At 42.8% G+C, this 24,284-nt stretch overlaps 1 protein-coding gene across 3 annotated transcripts in view; it reads right to left on the bottom strand.

Moving 5' to 3' along the window:
- TGFBR3 (transforming growth factor beta receptor 3) overlaps positions 1 to 24,284 on the bottom strand; it is a 232,004-nt gene that overhangs the window by 4,157 nt on the left and 203,563 nt on the right. For all 3 annotated transcript variants that reach the window (XM_036755202.1, XM_036755203.1, XM_036755204.1), the window contains exons 13-16: positions 22,842 to 23,138; positions 21,074 to 21,191; positions 15,768 to 15,803; positions 12,679 to 12,786 (exon numbers count right to left, since the gene is read on the bottom strand). In XM_036755202.1, the coding sequence (XP_036611097.1) occupies positions 12,679 to 12,786; positions 15,768 to 15,803; positions 21,074 to 21,191; positions 22,842 to 23,138 (559 nt within the window). The remainder of the gene's footprint in view (positions 1 to 12,678; positions 12,787 to 15,767; positions 15,804 to 21,073; positions 21,192 to 22,841; positions 23,139 to 24,284) is intronic.

Here is a 24,284-nt window from a genome sequence, read left to right as displayed (position 1 = left end):
GGGGCAAAGTCTTCCAGGTCCTACAAAGCTGGGGAAGTCTTCAAGAACCACCTTCATGGAGGTCAGAGAGACCCATCTGTTACTTGGTGAACCACAAGGGAGTCAATCATCTGTCCATGGCAAGTCTCAGATACCATCTACAAAGGAGTTGCAATCTGCCTAGGTGGAGGGATCACCCACACTGGAGGAAAGCACTCTGATTTTTGCAGCTGGCCCTAAGTAAGGCAGGATCTATTCTCCAAGCAGAGATTACAGTGGTCGGGACCACTGACAGGTAATAAAAGCTGTCCTCAGGCAAAAGAAGTGGGCTCCTGAGCCTGAAAAAGCTGGAGGGGTTGCCGATGTCATGTCCACACTGCATGAGTCAATTGTCCCAGAGCCCCTGTTTAAACAACTCCTTCCCTCTTCCAGTACAAACGGTTCTTGAATAATAATGATTATAAAAGCAACAACAGGGAGTATACAAACGATGCTTCAGTAATGACGACACTAGCCACAACAATAGGAAGCATTTATGTAGCGGCTGAAAGTTTACAAAGCATGTTATAAATATTATCTCATTTGGTCCTTAGAACAACCCTGGGAGGCGCATGCTATTTTTTACCCTCATTTTACAGATGTGGAAACTGAGGCAGACAGCGGTCAAGTGACTTGCCTGGGACCATGTCAGTCACTTGGCTTCTAGTCACTTGGCTTCTAGTCACCATGTCAGTCACTTGGCTCAGACTGTTAAAAACTTTGTGATGGGGCTTTGCAATGATGTAGGTGCCTTTTCGGGATGTATTCACCAATGGCAAAAGATAGATAAAATTTCACTTAATTCCTTTCCACAAGCATTTCTTAAGAGCCTACTAGGTAAAAGGTACTGTGTTGGGTATCAGTGATACAAAGGGAAACAGAAATAGGCCCTGCCCTCAAGGAACTTACGTATTACTGGATGAACTTACATTCCATTATCTACATTCCTTCCTTGGGATTTGCAATTTTCACCCTGGTTGAAGGAGTTGGTAAAGAAACAAATATGGAAGAATTAAAGAATAAGGAAGGTTAATGTCACCAGAGGATTCCTTTCAAGAAGAGCCAAATTTTACTTTTTGGATTTAAGTAGTTCATGGCAGTTTCTACACTGGGCTGAATCCAAGTAGAAGCCTTTGTTGGTGTTAGCTGGGAAGTAGCCACAGGAACAGAAGATTTTAGGGAGAATTTCATTAATGTTCAAAGAGACCAACCTATTCTAGACTGCTCATTCATTCCCACAGGCCTAGGTCTATGATATCATCAGTAGAGGAAACTCCCAGTACTGAAACTCCTTCTATGATACAGGCTAGTGACTCTCCTGTAATTTGTAATACTAGAGAACGGCTGAGGATATGGAAAGATGTGGCTTTCCTATGGTCTTACAGCTAGAGACAGTGTGTGTGTGTGTGTGTGTGTGTGTGTGTGTGTGTGTGTGTGTGTGTGTGTGTGTGTATGCTTGAACCCAGGTCTTCTAGACTCTGTGGCTAGATTTAAAGATAGAAAAGATCCTAGGGACCATCAAGGTTCTTAATCTGGGGTCTGTGAACTTTTTATAAAAAAAAATTTGGTAATGAGATTTCAATATACTCAGTATCCTTTGTATTAAAATACAAAAATAATATGTATTTTATGAACTTAAAAATATTCTTTGAAAAAGGAATTGAAAGGCTTTGCCAGACTGGATGCAGAAAAGGTTTTATGAGCTCTTGATCCAATCCTATCCCCACATTTTACAGATAAGGAAACTGAGACCCAGAAAGATTACAAGACTTGCCCTAGGTCCCACATGAAGTAAATGACAGAGTCAGGATTTGAATGCAGGCCCCCTTGATGCTACTGCAACACATTGCCCCTAGCTAATGTGCCAGAATCCTGACTATATATTCGAAGGGCAGGGATGAGAGTAGCTTCCTTGCATACGGTGCCTGCTGCCCAGTGTATTCCCCAAAGGCCAATGTCAAAATTCTGCTCTTTCTTCCAGGCCAGTACCCCAACGGTTACTTCCGAGTAATGACTGAGTGTCCATATGCCAAATATACCATTTTTCATTACACACCCCACTGCATTTTCAGAAAACTCAATTCTCTTGCCAAATGTGTGAGGCATGAGGAAGGGAGGAAACTCTGGGGCTGCACACACAGTTTGCATTCATGTCAGAAGAAGGTACTTGCTCCACTTGGCCTCAGCCTTTGGGAAGCTCTCTCTGGGGCTTTGGTCCCCAATGGCTGGATGCATTCAGAGCTAGACCTTGCATTTTCTTTGCAAAGCCAGGGCCTTCTGAAATGCCTTATCCTCTCTGGAAAGTCCCAGGCAGGTCAGATCTGTTTACAAATGAGCCTCCTTCTTCCTGTCCGCCTCAAACACACATCTCCAAGTCAGAGATAAGTCCTTCACCTCCCTTCCCCTCACCCCACCCCCTTTCATTCAGGCCAAAGATTCTGCCTGCATCCTTAACACAGAGACTACAGCTCCTTCCAGTCCCTTTCTAGGGCCCCTCCAAGCTTCTGCCAGAAACACAGCACAGCCAAATGCGGACCTGGCCCCTGCTGCTTCCCCGCTGCTGGGTCTAATTACAGCCTCGGTGTCACCATCCTACCAACCACACAGTCCCACATGTTTCACTACTAACCCCAGTCTAGCCAGGAGACTGCTCTCGGTGCATCTAACCCTGCCTTTGTTTACCCAGAATGCCTTTTCTTTGGGGGATGAGAGGAGGTGACAAGCAGAGCTACCAGAGGGTCCTTTCAAGAAGGAGAGGCATCCCCATCTCCTTGGGAACCAATATGTACCTCTAGTCCTGGGGAAGCTGAAGCTGGTAGATACTGAATACTGAGCTGCAGAGGGCTAAAGCAGACCAGGTGGCCATACTAAGTCTGACACCAAGATGATGAGCACCTGGGAGCAAAGGAGGGGCAAACCAAGTCAGGTGGAGAATCAGAGGAGCTTCCACGCTAATCAGTTTGGGAACTGGGCCAGTGAGTAGCCGCTGCACTGCCAAGTAGGAGAGACATGGAGAATCTACAGGAAAGAGAAGAAAGAAACAAAGAGAGAAAGAAAGGGAGAAAGAAAGAAAGGAGAAAGAAGGGAGGTAGGGGGGAGGAAGGAAGAGTGAGAGAGAAAGGAAGGAAGGAGAGAGAAGAAAGGAAGAAAAAGGAAGGAAGGAAGGAGGAGAGAAAAGAAAGAAAAGAAAAAAGGAAGAGAAAAGAAAGAGGGAGAAGTAAGAAAGAAAGAACAGGAAGGAAAGAAAGAAATCTGCTTCTGAGCTGTAAGAGGTGGGGGGTGGGGTAGATTAGGGGTAGAAGTTTTATCTCAGTCCTTGACTTCTGAAAAATTCCATTTCAGGCATTTAGGTGGTACCACATAGAGCTAGGCCTGGAGTCAGAAAGACCTGAGTTCAAATCTCTCTCAGATACTCATCAGCTATGCAATGTTGGGCAAAGCACTTAAGAACAGCACCTATACTGCAGGGCTGTTGTATAGATCAAATGAGTGAATATTTGGAAAGTGCTTATAGCACAGTGCTTGGCCTAGCAGGTGCTTAATAAATGTTTATCCCCTTCCCTTAAACATTTATTAAGCACTTACGTGCCAAGAATTGCTGATAAAAAGAAAAAAATTAAGCAGTTCCTGCCGTCAAGAAGCTTGTATACAACTGAGGGGAAGTTATATATATATATACATATATATATACACACACATATATATATACACATATATATATATACACATATATATACATATATATATACATATATACATGGTCATTTTAAAAATATATATGTATATATATATATATATATATATATATATATATATATATATATATATATATATATATATATATATATATATATATATATATAGTAGGGCTTTGCTTGTGATTCCATTGGCATAAAGAACACTCATTGCTACTTAAAGAAATGCTGGCAGGAACTGATCCAACATTTTTACAAAATACAAAAATTAAATATGATGCAATCTGAAGAAGAGGGTTGAGGGGTTGGCATGGGGCCAGGATCTGCCCCTTGAATTCCACCTTGAAAGAAGCTGGGGAGTCATGAGATTAGAGGAGGAAGGAGAACCCCAGCAGGGAAATGTTCCATTTCTAGAAAGGAATCAGATCTCCATATCAGAATGTATCAAGACACAGAGGAAGGGGCTTGGATAGCCTTCAGTCCTAAATAGGATATAAGTGCCCTGAGGGCAGGGAATGTTTTGTTTCTGTATCTCCAGCACAAACACAGGGCATCTTTCATAAAGCAGGTCCTTAGTAAATGGCTCAATTGAATGGAATCTTCTTTAGGGTCAGAGATTTAGAGGCCATATTTATAACTAGATTTTGTATCTTTCACTGAGGCCCAGAAAAACTGACTTGCCCCAATCACATAGGCTTTGAGATGGCAGAACTGGAATCTGAATCCAGATCCTCCTTTTCCAAGTCAGTATTCCTAGTACATCTTACCCAGCCTTGGCTCATGATCTACTACTTTTATATTTCCCTGGTTACTATGCCAAGGAGCACTATAACATAGGAGACAAAAGCCAGCTTTAGAATCAGGAAGGCCCGGGTTCAAATCCTGCCTCTGACAAATACTGACTATCCAACCAGGCAAGTCACTTAACACCTTTGTCTCCCCAAACAACTCTTTATAAATTATAGAGTATGAAACCACAAGTCCATTTTTTAAAAAAAATTCCTACGTTATCATCCTGTAAATCTTCTTCTCTAAGCAATAAGCTCCTGCTGTGGGGCCATTTTCACTGGCTGTCCCCCCCTCTTCCCCCCCCCCCCATGCTTGGTAGGCTCTCCCTCCTCTGCTTTCTGGCTTCCTACAAGAAGCCCTTTGAGACTCATGTCCAATTGATCCTGCCTGTTTTTTGTATGTATACAGTTGTTTGCATGTTGTTCCCAACCCCTATCTCCATTAGAATATGAGTTGCTAAAGGGCAGGAATGGTTTTATTTTTTATTTTTTAATGGTTTTATATTCCCCCGGAGTTAGCACAATGCCGGTACACAGTAAGTACTCAATAAATGCATGTTAATTGACTGACCCATAGCAGCAACCACAAACATTATCTGCGTTCTCTCTATCTCTGTTTCTCTCTCTCTCTTCTTTGGTCAGACTTTACTCCACCAATATTTATTCCAGCTACACAAGCTGTCCCAAACTCCATACGTATCCTTTTTTGTCTCGTTTTGATAAAGGATGTGGCATGGAGAGAGTTCATCCAAGCCCCGCCTCCTTGGAGCCGGCTTCTCTGCCCGGGTTTGGCAGGAGCAAGATGGCCAAGCCTCAGTATTGACAGTAAATAACATTTTCCCCTTGTGAAGGGGACATGTGCTTGCTTATTCACACTTCGGAAGAAGGCCAGCTCGACTCCCTGCCCAGGAAGTCTGAATATTTGCTTTCCAATATCTGTTTGCCAAGTACAATTTGTTGCTCTGTCAGTTTATTTTAATCAGTTCCCATTAAAAAGTTCTTTCAACTTCCAGAATTTGGAAACTCTTGACCTGTTCACGAAAAACACTTTTTCTCTATACAAGGGTATTTACTCCCACCGTCCATGCTTAAGAAAAGGAGGGTGGGGGATGGGAAATCTCACTGACAGGATGAGGTTGCAGGTGTTTACCAGACTCAGATGCTGTGTTTTAATTTCTGGAGTTGAGTTGCAACTAATAATCTAATTAACAACTGAAAAACCAACAAAACAACTTCTTTCTCCTAGTACATGCTTGGAAATGTTATCAATTTCTCCTTTCACACATCCCTCCACACCAGGCTGTTTTCACATCTGAGGACAGCTGATTTGTAAAGCTTACTTTTCAAAGAAGCTACAAATGAGGGTTTCTTGGGTTAAAGATCCCTTCCCCCTAATGTTAGCAGATATCCTTAGACTTCCAGGAGGGGACCAGGGAAAACCAGAGATCTCCCCTGCCTGCTTCTGGCTATGTATGATTCATTACTGGGTTGAGTCTCTTCCACAAAAATTGGTCGTTGACATGAGGTACCACACTAGGTGGAAAAAGGAAGCTTGTGTCCATCAGATCTCTTGGAGGTCCATTTCAAGAAGGTGAAATGTGATTCTGGTTGGGAGGTGGAAGAAAAAAGGGTCCTTTCCTAATCTGGAATTCTCCTGGACCAGTCCCACTATGGAGCGTGGAAGAGCCAGGCTTGTATCAGAGGCCTCCTTTTGTGTTTCCTTTTCCTCTAACATCGACCATGTGGACATGAAATGATTCTGGAACGCCTGCTACTCTGGAGGTATCCAAAGGACAGTGCCAGGGCTGACCTTAGGATCAGGCAGAATAGGCAATCGCCTCCTTGTGACCTGAAGAATCTAAGAATCAAACGTAAATCTCGACCTAAGAATCTAATCCTTCCTTGGATCACAATTAGGCAATTTGTTTGAGAAGACCCTCCTCCCCCTCCCCCCACCACTGAAATTTCTTCCTTTGCCAAATACTTTCAACCATTGTGATACTGGGGCAACTAGGCAGTACAGTGGATAGAGCACCGACCCTGGGTTCAGGAAGACCTGAGTTCAAATCTGACCTCAGATACTAGCTGTGTGACCCTGGGCAAGTCACTTAACCCCTATTGCCTCCAAAAAGAAAATAAAAAGAATCGTGATGTTTTTCTCCTAGCATTTGCAGCAAGACCAAAAGACAGCAGAAAGGGCTGTCCCTTGTGCCTAAAATGTGCTCCCTTCCTATCTCTGATGCCTAGCTCCCTTCAGATCTCAACTCAAAGGCCCTTCATCTCCCCATCCCTGCAGGCCCCCATTATTTTGTAATTATTTTATAAATAGTTTGTGTTTATATATACACAATATATATTTTTATATCTATATATTCATATATATAAACACAATATATTTATACACCATAGATTGTGTATCTGCGTATACATTGTTTTGCCCCAATAGAATGTAAAGTGCATGAGAGCAGGGCCTATTTCATTTGGTCTTTGGATCCTCCGTGTCTGGTGTGCTGTAGGCACTTAATCAATGCTTCTATTTTCACTGTATATACTTTTTTTTGTAAACAGTTTTCACGCTGTCACCATGCCACCTTCCCCCATTAAAACATGAGCTCTTTGAGGAGAAGGCTTGGCTTTTGCCTGATACATTAATAATTAATTAATAAATGTTTGATACCTTGATTAATTGGTGGATTAATCATGGAGAAGGGTAACAGAAGTGACCTAAGAAATCACTTAGTCATTTTGCAGATAGAGAAACTGAGGTCCAAAGGTGTGATCTTCCCTTAGTCATAAGGATTATTCAACTGCAGAACTTAAAAGAAGAATATGAGTTTTGATTAGGGGTTGGGAGAGGAAGTGAAGAGAAGAGAAAGGGAGGCGTCACCGTGAAGTAGGGGGTCTTCAGGGGACAGCAGGCCTGCTTAGGTTTTGGTCCAGTAAGAGAGAGTTGGGGCTGCCTGGGAGTAAAAGCTAGGAGCTAGCAGGAGGGAAATAAGAAAGAAATCAAGACCAACTCTGCCCCCTTCATAATTTATTTGGACTAACTCAGAGACTAGCATTCCCTTACTGCCCAAGTCCCCATCCTTGCATCTTCCATCTGGGATAAGTGAGGAATGTGAGACCCATCCGCCAGACCTGAATCTCTCTTCCCCCTAATCCTTACCCTGGCTAGTGCTCATCCCACCTTGCAGCCCTCGCCAGCTCTGATGAGGAAACCAAGGGGGAAAAATAAAGATCTAAGGAAGTTATGAATAACTTGAAGAGGCCCCCCAGAGTGGGGGGGGGAAGATTTTTAAATGAGATGAACAACATTTTGATTATTTGAACTAAAGAAAACTTCTACTAGTACCATATAGGAAGGTTATTCCAAAGGGGAGACTGACCAGCTGCTTTTCTACCTCCCTTGAGGGCTGAACAAGAGGAAGTGGTTTTAAATTGCAGCAGCAGCAATGATTTAGGTAAGACATAAAAGAACCAAGCTGGTTACACAGAGAATTTCTGGAATTTTTCCCTGGAGGAACTGAAGGATGGGATTGACAGCCATCTGTCCAGAGGTAACTTGGGAGAGGGGAGAGGATGAAAGAGATCTCTATCTCTTGTTCTAGGAGTCCATCCTCCCGGCAGAAGGTAATTCTTTACTAAATTAATGTCTCCCACTTCACGGATCCTCCTGGTTATGACTGTTTCATATTTCACTGCTGTTAAAGAAGAGTCGATGGAAGCTTCGGGTTGGAAATTTTTTTTCCGAAAAATGAACATTCATTTCCCTAAAGCATCAATCAATCAATACGGTTTTATTAAGTGTTTACTGGGTGCCCCTGCTAGGCGGCGTAGTGGGTAGAGGACCGGACTTGGAATCAGGAAGACTCATCTTCATAAGTTCAAATCTGGCCTCAGACGTGGGACCCTGGGCCAGTCACTTAACTCTGTTTGCCTCAGTTTCCTCATCTGTAAAGTGAGCTAGAGAAGGAAATGGCAAACCAACTCCAGTATCTTTGCCAAGAAAATCCCAAAATGGGGTTTTGAAGAGTCAGGCGCAACTGAATGCCACCAACAACAAATACTGTGCGCCAAGCCACGTAATAGGTACTGGGGACACAAAGCTCAGTGTAGAAATGGGCCCTGTTCTCAAGGAGCTTACAATCCAGCTGCGGAGGGAAAGCTTTCTCAACCTAAAAGACAAAACTAAAGTTTTTAGGTTAAAAACTCTGTTAGAAGCACAGCGGACTGGGTGTCTGACTTGGGGTCAGGAAGACTCAGGTTTAAAATTCGCATAATTAACGTCTATGGTCCTCAGTTTCCTCCCCCGTAAATTTCCCTTATAGGATTGCTAATATTTGAAAAGGCTTTGAAAACTGCAAAGTAACATTTCATTATCATTACAGGTTAGGGGGAAGATAATGACTTTATAGAATTAGAAAGCCAGGCTTTGCTTCGGCATTCTTTGAGGCAGTTCCTGGGGAGGGGTCATCTTCATTTTACGCTCACATTTGGGTCTTCTGTGAATTTTTTTTTATTAACTCAGAGATTCGTTCTTCTCTGTTTTCTTTTAAAAATAATATTTTATTTTTTCCCCAATTACATGTTAAAACAACTTTTAACATTTGGAGTTTTTTAAATTTTGAGCTCCAAATTCTATCCCTCCCCCCTCCCTGAGATGGTAAGCAAGCCAATATAGGTTATACATGTGCAATCACGTAAACCATTTCCAAATTTAACTCAGAGATTCTTAATCTCAGGCCTGTGACATTTAAAAAAAATTCAATAAATCTATTTCAATATAATTGGCTTCCTTCATAACCTATACATTTTATTTTATTCATTCAAAACCTTATTCTGAAAAGAGGTCCATAGATTTCATGAGACTTCCCAAGGGGTGCACGATACAAAAAAGGTTATGAATCCCTGCTTTAACTGGCCATCAGGGCCCTTTAAGTGGGTCAGTTAAAAAAGTCTCCCCAAAGGCAGCAAAATATGCGGGCACCTGCTCTATCAGGCATCTCTGGAGCTAAAGAATGCCTTGATTTCCTGTTTCTGGGATCAGTGAAAGGCAGAGGGGAATGTTGAAGGGAGGGAGGGCCTGGAGGACCAAACTGGGCCAAGGTCCCATCTCTAGTCCGAGCATCTAGTGAGATCCAGTGAGAACTCACCAAGGGCTCTGTCTAGAGAAGCACTCCCCCTCCCTAGGCTCCCTCAGGCTAGGTGAGCGTCCCTACTGGCTGCATTTTTTGGAGACCTCACATCCTCTTGGGTTTCTACAAGGCTTCTAGGTCTAGGATAAATGGGAAGAAAAACTGAAATAAAGAGTCTCTCAAGACTGAGCACAGGCCTCAGCGACAAGCCAGCGTTTGCCCAAAATGAACCAACGGGAAGACCACGTGGGCATACTTCGGAGGAAGGAAGTCAGCTCCTTTCCCAAAAGCCTAGAAGAGTGAGCCAATGTTTACTACCTTCTAAAACAAAGCGAATTTTCTCCTTCCACCTTCCTGTCCTTCCAGCTTATCTTTTTCCTGAGGAAACGGTGAAGTACTACTTTATTTCTCTCCCAAGCCCCCAGCAGCGTGAGGGTAATATGCACTTTAGTCTATATTTAACTTTAAAAGACAAAGGTTTCTTTCTTCCCTGTGGGCCTTATCATGCCAGCGTTCCAATCCTCCAATCAAGTTCCTCCATCACTAAATGCTGTATTCCCCCCTCCAGAAACCAGAGGTTTTCTGTTCTCTAATTTCTGATATTCCGTAGATAGGCCTATGACTGGTTTCTCTGCCTGGAATGCAGATTCACCGTTTACTCAAAGAGAAGGGAAAATTAATGAATGAAGCGATCATCAACCTGTATTTATGATGCACCTACTATGTCCCAGGCACTATGACACAAAGACAAGAAAAATAGTCCTGACTTTCAAGGAACTTATATTACAATAAAATGGGGGTGTTATGTCTGGAAATTGCTAGACCAGGGGTGGGGAGCCTGTGGTCCTCTAGGTCCTCAAGTGTAGCCCTTAGACTGAATCCACAACTCAGAACACACCCCCTTAATAAGAGGATTTGTTCTGTAAAATTTGGACTCAGTAAAAAGACTGCACCCAAGGACCTAGAAGGCCACATGTGGCCTTGAGGCTGCAGGTTCCCCACTTCTAGTAGACTGTTAAAAATAAAACTATCGATAACCACTTATTAAAAAAAAAGATTTAAAAAGCAATTGGATAGGAAAAAACATTAAGAAGTTTTTAAAAGAAAGGAAAATAATTACGATAATAATAATAGCTGGTATTGATAGAGTACTTTATATCTTGCAAAGTGCTTTCTTACATTGCATCTCAGCTGATCCTCATAACAACCCTGGGAGGTAGATGCTTTTAAGATTTCCATTTTACAGATGAGGAAACTGAGGCTTAGAAGTTAAGTGACTTGCCCAGGATCACACAGCGAGAAACTATCTGAGGCAAGTCCTGAACTCAGGGTCTTCCTGATTCCAAGCCCAGGGCTCTCTTTATCTACACATGGTTCCAGCGAGCCCATTACTAGCACCTAGTAAGCAAAGCCAATCCAAGTTATTCGAAACTCTTCATTCTAGACTTTTCCTATTCTTTCCTTTACCTGGCCCCCTCTCCCCAAAGTACCATCCCCCAGCTTTGTCCCAGCAATGGTTCTAACTAATCCTACTCCATGATGAAGAATAAATTATGTAGGCTAAAATGAGAGCTCACTTGGAGGTCTGCGTTTTCACAACCCGCAGTGAATAGAGAATGTAACCCATAGGCAAAGAGTTGTTTTAGATAAAGTGGAAGCTTGAGATTATGCAGACTCTTGCCCTGGTTAGAATACACTTAAAAATGTAAATATACGGCTTGATTTGGTTGCCCTGAGCTGTTTATGAAAGGGAAAGAAACCAGTGGAGAGCATCTATGCTGTAAACGGGATCATTCAGATATATGATGGAAGTTGCCGGGGACTCTATACCATCTAACGTCTGTGATCTCCCTGCCTTCCCTCCCACCACCCATGAGTTAGTATATGTGGAACCGGTGATATTTTAGCCAGCGTTTTTCTGGGGGTGTTGTTTGTTTTCAAATAAGTCTCTGCTATTTGCTTCAACAGGATTATTATTATTATTTTGGGAGGAGGGGAGGGCAATTTTGCAATAAATTGGCCCAGAGAATACATAAGAACATGGCATCCTTGAGAAGCTCTAGAAAGGACCACTAGGCCAATCTGGTCATTGCACAGATGAGGATCCACATCAAACTCATGACAAAGAACCACAGAATTTTAGCGTCAGGAATCCCCTCAGTGGCCATTTTTACCAACCTCATATTCTAGGTGGAAAGAAATTCCTCGTAGCCTCTCTAAGTGACAAGCGCTCTAATTGCATCTAGATTTCAATGCGGTTTCCCCATCAGGGGGGCTTGCAAACTTTAATGTGCTATATAAAATGCTAGACTGCAAGCTGCCTCTTGGTTTGTCAGAGATGTTGGGGTAGGGGATTAATTCAGTAATCTAAAGCCTGAGTCTCTTTATTAAATGCTTCCGAAGTCTGATTGCGTGGTAGACTTTGAACCCGGTGAACGTTCCATGACATAAGACTCGACTCGACTCGACTGCTTCTGTAATCCTGGAGAATTCTGCTTGGGATGGAATGAGAATTCTTAGAATGCCAAGAATAAGGATTCTGGCACAAACCTGGCCCAGCAGTAAAAGGTTAAGCCACATGGAATGAGTAGTAATGTTTCTTGTCTGCCATCTTTAATGCCCAAAGTCTTCTGGGAATTATAGAAATCAGTATGTGACTGGGCCCTGCTATGCTCTCGAAAAGTAATTATGAGCAAAGGAGGTTGTGTATCCACGGGGAATGGAAAATAGGGCAGCTGGAGTCAGGAAGATTTATCCTGAGTTCAAATCCAGCCTCAGATACTTCCTAGCTATGTGATCCTGTTTGTCCCAGTTTCCTCACCTGTAAAATGAGCTGGAGAAGGAAATGGCAAACCACTCCAGTATCTCTGCCAAGAAAACCCTAAATGGGGTCATGAAGAGTCAGACATGACTGAAACCAGTGAACAACAAAAATTCATAGTATGGATTATCTAGGTCTGCGCATTGGAAGTGGACCGATGCTCTAGGAAACAACATGTACCACCCTCCCTTCCCCACGAGAAGCATGGTAGCCACACTCACCCGTATGAGAGTAGATGTACCACAAGGCGCCCATCAGGAGTGCTCCTATCACGAAAGCCGCAAAGGCGATGCCCATGACAGTCAGTGTGTCCAGGCCGGGTAACATCGCTGGGGAGAAGGGAAGCAAAGAGACGAAACTGTCCATTTCAATGGCCTTCATGCACTGGGTGGGCTAGATTCAAGTCACAGGTGCAGAACTCAAAATTTAACAATTGTTTTCACAGTTGTGTCCATATTTACAGATACAGAGTATTCTGTGGACACAAGAAGCAATTAATTCTAATTGCTAGCATTTAAATAGCGCTTTAATGTTTTGCAAACACTTTATCTGGTTTAAATATTTTTTTTCTCACTAACAAATAAACAAAAATTGTTGAATTCCAAATTAAATTTTGAGTTTCCTCCCTCCTTCCCCTCCCCTCCCTTGAGAAAGCAAGCAATTTGATACAGATTATACATGTGCAGTCATGCAAAATATTTCCATATTAGCCATGTTGCAAAAGAAAACACAGACCCCAAATCCAAGAATAATAAAGTAAAAAAAAAAGCACGCTTCAGTTTATATTCAGACTCAAAGCACTTTCTATGTCATCTCACTCGATCTTCACAATCACCATGTGAGGTGGGTGCCATTATTATCCTTATGTTATAGCTGAAGAAACTGAAGTAAAGAGGGCCTCAGGGGTACACGGCTAGGAAGTATCTCATGTGGGATTTCAACTCAGGCAGGCCTTCCCAAAACCAAATCCAGCACTCTAACTGCTAGGCCCTGCTGCCTCTCCTAGGCTAAGGGATTTGCCCAGGGCTACATAGTTAGGAAATATCATAAGTGGGACTTGAACCCATCTTGATGATTCTCTGCCCAATCCTTCTATCAGCTAAGTCAAGTTGCCTCTACAATGAATGACGAAATATATGCCTTTAAAATAAAGCAGGTAAGGAAGGAAAGAGACACATTATTTTGAGACATTTTATGAGCCTTTAAAAGCAGAATGAGTAGCATAAAAAAGAAAATGTGGGGGAAGGAATGAACCCCCCCTCCCCTCTTTGGAGGGTCCCATTTCTCAGATCTCTTCCTATAGTCAGCTCCCCATCTTGATGACTCCATTGGGCAACCAAGACCCTTTTCCAAGCTCAGCCTCTCTAACAGGAGGGGGATGCAAGGGCTTTTCAAAGAAAGAGTGATGTCAGCTTTACAGTCAGCGAAACACATAAATAGAAGCGATTGTTCCTCACGCTTGGCAACGGCTTTTTATATCTGAGATGAATTCCAGGCCACAAAAGCAGAATATTTCCTTTCTGTTAAAGAAACTACCTTCTTCAAGTCTTCAACTAAAAAGCTAAAATCTGTTTTACAAGGGGGAGAGGCCTTTGATGGAAAGTGCAATTTATAAGGTCCCTGGATCCTGAATGTTATAAATGACAGACCTGCCTCTTCCCCTAACCTTTCATTTCCATTCCAAATATCATTCCCAAGTCACAGGCATTTTCAAACGCTCTCTGGCTACATAAATTCTGACCTAGTTCTCTCTGCTTTTCAACCAACTACTATAAAATGTCCAGTTAGAGCCAATCAAAAAGTATTCTGTTAAGTGCCCACTATGTGCCAGGCACTGCTTGAGTTATGGGTGTAGGTAATTCCTAAGCAGGTTCTCTAGGGCAAAGGTGTCAAATTTGCAGCCCTCCCTGGCACACTACTCCAGGCCTCTTGATTCACAATCTAAAGACCTTCCTAGGTAGCCAGGTGGTTCAGTAGTTAGAGCACTGGACCTGAAGTCAGGAAGACGAGTTCAAATGGGACCTCAGATACCCTGGGCAAGCTGCTTCACCTTGGTCTCAGTTTCCTCACCTCTAAAATGGGGATAATAATAACCCCTACCTCCCAGGGTCGTTGTGAGGATCAAATGGGCTGGTATTTGTAAGCTACACTGCAAGCCTCAAAGCACTAAATAAACATCAGCTTTTATTTGCATTGTACTAGGAGGGCCCCAAATTTATTTCCACTGAAAATAACTTTTTGTAGGTGCAGTGAAAGCATTCTCCTGAATGACTATGAACTCTTTCAGACCACAAGGGTGACATCAAGGTGTCTAGGAAGAGAGAGATGAAATCTAAAAAGTCCTTAGGACTTCGGAAGAGTGAATGAATGTCCCCAAATTAAAGCATCCGTTTTCTTCCCATTCCTTGTATATCAACATTAGTGTGGGTAGATAGAAAGAATGGCTGAAGCCAAGAGAGAAACAAGGGAGGGGAGAAAAAAGGCAAAGGAGAATGGGGGGGGAGAGAGAGAGAGGAAGGAAGAAAGGAAGGAAGGAAGGGGGAGAGAGGCAGGAAGGGAGGGAAGGGGAAAGAGAGAGAGAGAGGAGAGAGAGAGAGAGAGAGAGAGAGAGAGAGAGAGAGAGAGGGAGGGAGGAAGGGAGGGAAGGGGAAAAAGAGAGAGAGAGAGAGAGAGGGAGGGAGAGAGAGAGGGAGGAAGGGACAAAGGAGAGAGGGAGGGAGGAAGGAAGGGAGGAGGGAAGGAAGGAAGGGGGAGGGAGGGAGGAAGGGAGGGAAGGGGAGAGAGAGAAGGAAAGAGAGAGAGAGAGAGAGAGAGAGGGAGGGAGGGAGGAAGGGAGGAAGGGACAAAGGAGAGAGGGAGGGAGGAAGGAAGGGAGGAGGGAAGGAAGGAAGGGGGAGGGAGGGAGGAAGGGAGGGAAGGGGAAAAAGAGAGAGAGAGAGAGAGAGAGAGGGAGGGAGGGAGGGAGGAAGGGACAAAGGAGAGAGGGAGGGAGGAAGGAAGGGAGGAGGGAAGGAAGGAAGGAAGGGGGAGGGAGGGAGGAAGGGAGGGAAGGGGAGAGAGAGAAGGAAAGAGAGAGAGAGAGAGAGAGAGAGAGAGAGAGAGAGAGAGAGATTAGATAGAGAGAGAGAGAGAGAGAGAGAGAGAGAGAGAGAGAGAGAGAGAGAGAGAGGAAGGAGAAGGAAAAGGGAAAGAATGAGAGCAGAAATCCCTTATCAAAACTTCAACCTCTGGCAAACCTATATTAACCAGCATGCTTTGAGAAAAGCCCGAGGGGCTCCATTTCGAAATAGGAGCATTTATGAAAACTTACGTGGCGATTTCCCTATTGGATTGGCAATAGTTGGATCTGTATAAGAAAAAGAAGAAGAAGCAGCATTAATCACAGGGTGTTCCCTTATCAAAATTCAAAGCAATCGCCAACATTTCAGCCAAAGGCTAATAATACAGGGTTATTGCAAAAACAGCCATTTCAGCCTGCACCAGCAGAATTCCCTATTAGCCACGGTTTGTCAAACCTCACTTTAACGGTTGGTCTCATCAGATCTAAAATTCGCCATAGAGAGTTTGAAGAGTCTGTCGTTTTAGTGTGAAGCTGTGCCTTCGTCGGTGTGGGGGACTCCCAGTGTGGGAATTCCCTCTGCACTCAGATCAGTAATCTATTTCTAACTCAAGAGTTTGAGAGTTGAGATGTTAAATGACTTGTCCACAGTCTCAGGATCCTAATGGGACCACAGACCCAGAGATGAAAGAGTTCCCAGAGGCCATCTAATCCAATCCTTCATTTACAGACCAGGAAACTGAGATCCAAGGAATGTCTCATATGATCGAAAGTCATACAGCCAGTAGACAGAGGCAAAGTGATTTGTCTAATTCCAAGGCTGGCCCTCTTTACATTCCATCAGGAGGCCTTTCATAATATAGGTGACTAAACTGTTAATAAGACAGTGTTAGTGTGGCCTTACATAAAGAAAACCAGATACACAGAAATTCACATTTTCTCTAAACACATCAATTAAGGTGTGATGGTAGCTTTACAAATGGACTCCCTAGAGAGTTCTGTTCAATAGCAAAGCCCTCCAGTGTTTTTACTAAAGGTTTCCATGTATAAAACTTTGATTATGGGATTAAACTAGTTCAGTTTGACCCTCTAGAACAGCTACATGTGATTCAGGCTTGGCCTTATGAAAAGCTGCCCCAGACCTGGAGGTCTTTCAGGAAATGACCACATGCCCATTTTCTAGGTACGCTATACAGTAATTCTGGTTTGGGCACAGGTTGGACAAGGCAATCTGAGGATCCCCTTCCAGTCTGCAATGAATGATTCCATTTACCAAATCTTTTACAATTTTGTAGGAATACAGTGATTATGTAATCAACCTAGTTGCCTTTAAGTCAATTGGAGTTGAGCTCTCCTTCGCTCTAGCCAATGATTTCTCTCAGGGCTATTTGTGGGTTGGGGCCTTTCAAAAACTTGAAGACAAACATGACAGTCATTTATCTTCGTACTCCTCTTAGCACCCAGCCCTTCGATGAAAGCTGTTATTCACCTCAAGATAGAGAGCAGATGGACTTGAGTACAGAAAGAAGCATATTTTCATCTCTTTCTTCTTCTTTCATTCTATTTTTATACATGGCTAAGGAGGGGATTTGTTTTGAACAACTATACATATTTCTAAGAAATTTTGTTTTTCTTGTCTTCTTAGTGGGTGGGACAGGGGCAGGGGAAGGGAGAAAATTCAGAACCGAAAATAAAATAATAAAATTGAGTTATGAAAAATGAAGGAGCTGGGCTTGACCTCTAAAGTTCCTTTCAGCTTGAAGTATTTTATCCTGTGAATAAGTAACCTTGCTCCTATCACTCAAACAATCTTACAACATGTATATTTTTCCTTTTCTACTTCACACTCACGTTTGTGAAAGTTTTATGCTTTCTGTCAGTAAGAAGTAGGTGGTATGATGAAAAGATTACTGTGTCTAGAGAGTAAGAAGATCAGGGTCAAATCCTGTCTCCAATTTTATCTATATAGCAAGGACAAGGCCCTTAACCTCCCAGGCCCTCAGTTCACCAATCTGAAAAAGAAGGCATTAGACGAGCAGGCCTCTGAGGTTTCTTCCAGCTGTAGATCTATGATTTTACGGACTCCAAAAATGAGAAAACCTGAAGCATGAGGGAGATTTAGGAACACAAAAAGCGTTGAAAAACGCATAAAGAATGTTTGTTTTCCTCTAGGGCACTGGTTAGAACAGTAACCTTAAATACAGTTCTACTAATCTTGCAAAGTTCACCTCCAGTTTAATCCAGTCAACTGGAATGGCAATCCAAACCCTAAACTCTTCCCCCATTCAGTCCAGTAGCCTCTTAATTAGCAAACCTCATTAAATTGTTTTACTGCGGATTAAAGTCTTCCCATTTGACCACTTTTATATAGAACAAAAAACACTGAAATTCCAGGATAATTGTCCTAAGCCTGAAGGACTTGAAGCTGCTGTGGAGGAGAGATTATAAAGGAAAATCAAACCGCCGGACTTGAAAGTAGAATGAATTACTGGAAGTAATACTGTTACGTGATTAACGCCTAATTGTCTGGACTGGGAAAAAGCGTGCTGCTGACCCATTGCCAGCAGGAATACAACCTCCAAAATAGGTAACGGCAACAGAAGGATTATGAGGAAGCAGGAGCCATTTGTTGGGCCTTGTCTGATCACCAGCTGTGGCCCGGTTTCTGGGACACTTGGTTATACAATTGCTTCTTATTTCTTCTGGCTCTAATTGGAAACTTAGATTATAAATCTGCTAATCCATTTAAGAGGGAAGCCTAGTGAATAGATAAAGGGCTAGCCTTCAAGCTGGAGCTCTAAGGCCCGCCTCTGACCCATAGGGATTGGCTGGGTTACCCTGGTCATCTAATGTCTCAGGGCTCCAGGCGATCCTCCAAGATTATACATTACAGGGTACATACAGTCTTGTGCTGGTAGAGGGGGTTTCTTCCTCAGGAATCCCCTTTAACAATGAAATCACAAACGAAACTCATTCATAGAGGGAACTTTTATGATTACAACTGTTGCTTCAAGCGGTTGGAAATTAGCTAATAAAAACTTTTACCCTGTAAAGGAACGGAGAAATGTCAAATCTGTCCATTTTATAACTAACCTGAGGTCTGCTGCAAGACTAGCTTTAAATTAATTTAAAGCTCATTTTATTACTATGAATAGAATCACATAGAGGCAGAATGGTGTGCCAAGCCTAGAACTGGGAAGACCTGGATTCGAATTCAGCCAATAGCACTAGATGTGTGACCCTGGGCAAGTCACTTAACTGCTCTGTGCCTCAAATACAACCCCAGGCTGGATGGCTTCACTGGTGGAGGAAGAAGCCGGACGCTGACAACATCCAGAGTCATGGAACGGGATTGGGGAGAAGGGGCTTTAAAGATGGGCGCCTTGGTTCAATGCTTCATTTCTGGGACAGGACAGCCCTGAGAACTGAAGTGACTTGTCTAAGATCCCACAGCTACCTTGGGGTCCCTGCTATCAGCATCCCTACAGGAACAGCAGCCAGGGCCCTTGCCCCCCCCAACACCCCCCCCCCCAGTCCAGGGCTCTTGCTGCTACATACATTCCATGGCTGTTTGATCTAAACGATGAACTACCCTGCCTAAAAAACACAGAAACAGATGTGTAAATCTCAGGCTTTCCGTGAAGTTAATTATGAAATTAGGAGCAAATAACTTTCCATTCTAGTTTCACTAGACAGGGCTGCTTCTAATAGGCACATGGGTGTGTGTGTGTGTGTGTGTGTGTGTGCATGCGTGTGTGTGTGTGTGTGTGTGTGTGTGTGTGTGCATGTGTGTGTGCGTGCACATGGAAAGAGAGACAGAGACAGAAACAGAGACAGAGAGAGGAAGGAGGGAAAGTAGAAGGGGAGGGAGGGAGAAGGAGAAAGGAGAATGAAACAGAGATGGAAAAAAAGTAGATGAGAGGGGAAGGGGGGAAGGAAGTAGATGGAGAGGGGGGATGGAGGGAGGAAAGGAGAGAGAGAAGAAAGGAGGGAGGAAGGGAAATAGAGGGAAAGGGAGGAGAGAGAGAGTAAAAGAATGAGAGACAGCACATTTTGCATACAAATGCAAATCATACTTTATGCAAAATATTTATTCCAGGAAAAAATGTTTCTATATCAAATGCTTAATGGAATTAATTTGAATGCAGTAAGAGATCATTCAACAATGAGGAAATAAAGAAACTTTTTTGTAAAACAGATCAACATCCGGTGGCCAATTTTAGTAATTAGATGATAAAACACACATCCCTTTTCTCTTGAAAGAGATGGGAGGGATACTGGCTGTGGAATGCAGAGGAAGTGTGGCCCAGTGGAAAGAGCTTAGGATTCCAAGCCAGGACCGGGATTTCAATCCCAGTTCTGCCGTTCACTTACTGTCTGTCTGACTGTGACCAAGTCACTTCCCTGCTCTGGGGCTTGGTTTCTCCCTCTGTAAAAAGGGTTAGATGCTAATAGCCCTTCCAGCTCTAAATCTATAAGCCTGCGAATTGGATCCACTTAAGTTTTTGTTAACAGGGAGGTGTTCAATGGTGCCATTTGAAAGTGCACATCTGGAAATGACTTGTGTAAAAACAAAAGGAATCAATAAAACTTTGAAACACATTTTTTTCTATTTATAGGCAGCGAGGTGGCTCAGTGGATAAAGCAGTGTAGCTCAAATCAGGAAGATCTGAGTTCAAATCCTCCCACAGGCACCTATGAGCTGCATGATCCTGGGCAAGTCATCTAACTTCTATCTGCCTGAATCTCTCCATCTGAAAAACGGAACTAGTAACAGCACCTAGCTCCCAGGGTTGTTGTGAGATCAAATGAGATTATATTTGTAAAGCATTCTGTAATCCTTAAAGCACTACATCAATGCTATACATATATATATATATTTATATATATAACACACACACACATACACACACACATATATGTATGTATTTTTGTTTTTGAGAGGGTAAGCAGACCCAAGATTTTATGAGTGTCAGGAACTCCCAGTAAGGAAACTCCTTATACAGATGCAGATTGCAACTCCTCTGGAACTTTAAAGAGCTGACTGTGGTAACTGAGACATTAAATAAATGGCCTGTTATTGCAAAGCTGGTATGGATCAGAGGAAGGACTTAAATCTAGGCCTTCTTGACCTCAAGGCTGGTCTCCTCTAAAAAAAGCACTATCTTGCAACAAATAATGAAAGAAAGAAAGGAAGGAAGGAAGGAAGAGAGAGAGAAAGAAAGAAAGAAAGAAAGAAAAAGAAAAAAGAAAGAAAAAAAAGAAAGAGAAAGAAAAAGAAAGAAAGAAAGGAAGGAAGACAGAAAGGGAGGAAGGAGAGAAAGGAAGGAAAGGAAGGAAGGGAAAAGAAAGGAAGGAAGGAAGGAGAGAAAGAGAAAAAGGAAGAATAAGGAAGGAAGGAAGGAAGGAAGGAAGTGAGGGAGGAAGGAAGGAAGGAAGTGAGGAAGGAAGGAAGGAAGGAAGACAGCATCCTTATTGATCTCTTGAAGATAAGCTGTCTTTGAAATACAGTACAAGGTTGGGTGCTCCCTGCCGCTATGGAGGGCATGGAGGCATACCTTCATTTTTTTCTCCAGAGATGACCACCAGGGGTTTGGTGAACGTTCTTTTATTCTGCATCATGGCCCAGATCATGTTCACATCCAAAGAGGTACAGGCTTCATCAGGAGGGATGCACTGTGGAGAAGAAGACTAGAGGTCAAAGGCGGGGATTCTCTCAGAAGCGAACCTTCCCTGCCTCTGCCAGCACAGCTGTGTGGCTACCTCATTATCAGACTGCCTCAGTGTTGTTTACTGAAGAGAAGGAACAGAAGAGGGAAGCATTTATCAGACCAAACTCCCAACAAGCTGCAAAATCTACTGGCGGAGGAAATGTATTCTCAGCTGCATTTCAAAGGCAAACACCACAGGACGGCTTGTGTTTTCCCCTAATGACTGGAAGCTTTCGTGTCTCTGCTGGGTTGAGAGAAGGGTTCTCTAGATAAACCAGAGAACTGGTACTTTCTATTCAGCAGACTGATGAGACACGAAGGCTTTGTTCCCACGGGATGCAGAAACCCATACGTGAACTTGTTTCCATCTATTTAGTCAAAAGGAATAATGATTTAGCTCTTCTCTTTTTATTAAAGAGGTGGGGGCTATGGGTGCAGAATATTGAATACCTATACTGTCAGGCTCAGTGTTAGTTTTGGAGAGATTCTCTTTCTCTTTGTAACGAGGAATGGCTCAAAACCCACCTCAGATACTTATTTGATGAGTGGTTTGGGGTAAATCAATGAACCCCTTTGTACCTCAGTTGGTTCATCTGTAAAAATGGATTTGATGAGCTCTAAGGTCCCTTGTGGTTCTAAGCTGTTGGTCTTATGATCCTCCACCTGTGTGACCTTAGACAAGTTAATATTTCCTGGTTTCCACTTCCTCAACTGTTCAATAAAGCGTTTGGATTAAATGACCTCTGAGGTTCCTTCCATCTCTAGATCTCTGACTGGATCAGCATAACGACCGATCTTGATTTCAGGGAACTGATAATAAAACGTACGTACTTCCCTTTTCTTCACAGGGAGGTGATGAACTCTAGGTAGAGAACAAAGCCTGGGCTTTCAGACAAGGTCAGTACAAAAGCTGATGAGGAGAAAGATGGTACTGGGAAATGATGACGTTATGTAAACATTTTTTTAAAGCGTGTGTGTCACAGGCACGCAAGGCTGATGTGATTAAGTACCCTAATTAACCTTGGCAGTCTTATGGTTTGGCGACAGTTCCACACAACCATTAATGTCGTATGGTTGAAGCTTCTGGTCCACCATTATAATAGTTCAACATATTGACCAAAATCAACCTGGCATGAAGCAGCCACAATGTGCAATTTAAATATCTATTAACTTTCCTGAAGAAAACCAACCTTATAATCCACACAGAGAAGGTCAAAAAACAATTGCAAATCAAATCTTTGAGGAGTATGGAAAAAGTAATGCTCGCACTGGACTTGTCCTTTAGTCTATTTGTAGTCCTGGCTCTCCACACAATCTGAATAACAGAGATAAAGCCAGACCACTCCCTCCATGGAAAATAGTCCTAATTTATCACATGTAATGTACTCTTTAATAACGCGAGTGGAAAAAAAATCATATTGTCAAGATTTATTCCATAAGATTCCATAAAACTCACAGGTCACTGAAATTATATTTACTTTATTACTCTATTTTTGGCTGTCCTAGAACTGAACACTGAAATCTGCCATAACTTGTGATTATTCTGAAGGTCACTGTCTTATTTTTCCAAAAAAATAGGAATTTAGAAGTTCAAGGGAGCGAATGCACTACTGACCTTCGGCAGTCTGTGGGTGTCTTCTTTCTTTGTGCACAAGGTGAGTTCACATTGCAGGAAGAGCAGCGAGGCGTTAAAAATGGGTTTGAGCATGAAGCTAAATCTCTTTTTGTCCATCTGAGCATGGAGTCGAGAGAAGTGTGCCTTCTGGGGCGAATAGAATCTCACAGATTCATCTTTAGGACAAATGTTCTCTATGATAGTGTAATCGGACATCCTGTCAGAGTTGGAGTACGGAGAGATAAAGCACGTTTGGATGGCAAATCCCACATCTTGGTCGGCCTTGGTAACGGAGACCTACATAGCAACAACACAGAGGAGATAAACTGAAGAATGAGCCAAAAGCACCATGGGTTGGCACAGCCTTTCAGCCACGTTTAAGACAAGTATGGCAGCCTGGAGATGCAGCGTTTCAAAGCTAGGGAGGTGGTTTTTATTTGAGCCAGAGTTTAAGCCAGCAGTTTTATGTATGTATCAGCCTAGGAGATTCCAACACAAGTTCCTAGACCTTGGGTCCACCATGGAACCCAAGCTCATCATCAGAGGTGCCTGTTTCTGTTGTGTGTAACGACTTCCTTCCCATATGAGCTCGCTACCAAATTAAAAACGAATGTCATCATCAAACATCAAACTTGGGCAAGTCTTAGAGCCTCAATTTCCTTGCTTATAAAATGAGGTTAAGAAGAGCACATACTTAGCTCAGAGGGCTGTGTGATGACCAAACGAGAAGCGCAAAGTGCTTTGCAAAACTTCATGTAATTGTTAGCTGTAATGATTAATAACAGAGGCAGCAAGGCATAGTGGAGACAAAGCTGGCCTCAAAGAAGACAAGAAGACCTGGGTTCAAGTCCTGCCAGTGAAACGTACTGACTGTGTGATCCGAACCTTTCTCAGAGCTGTAGGCAACTCTCTTAAGACTATAAGTTGCGCAAAAGTGCTGGCCTGCATTAGTAGAGGGAGTCTCCTTATCTAAGAGGTGCCTGTGCCAATGAAATCATTGGACCAATCCCTAGCCATGTTCTTATTACCATAATTATTATTATTAATATTATTAAGAACAATCTTAATAATATTAGGATTAGTTAGGTGGCTAGAATTCGATATACCAGAAGCTTGCGTCCAATAAACCAACAGTTAACAAACCCCAAAGATGGACAAAGACCAAAAAATTCTTGAGAACCCAGCAAATAATGAATCCCACTGGAATCTCAATATCCAGAGGCCCATAAGTGCCTGGGTATCACCATGATCCACGAAAATACAAGAACAACATTTCCAACAACGTCGCCACACTAGATACTTCTAATGATCTCCAAACCACACGGAATAGAAAGCTGTCAAAATATAAAGACCAAGCAGAAGAAATTAAAACCCTAGAAGAACAAGAGGGCAGGGACTGTCTTTTGCCTCTTTATGTATCCCTGTACTGAGCACAGTGCCTGG

Source organism: Trichosurus vulpecula, chromosome 4, assembly GCF_011100635.1.
Source record: "Trichosurus vulpecula isolate mTriVul1 chromosome 4, mTriVul1.pri, whole genome shotgun sequence".
Taxonomy (NCBI): Eukaryota; Metazoa; Chordata; class Mammalia; order Diprotodontia; family Phalangeridae; genus Trichosurus; species Trichosurus vulpecula.
The sequence above is the reverse complement of the archived record's forward strand: the minus strand, read 5'-3'. Positions and strand labels throughout refer to the sequence as shown.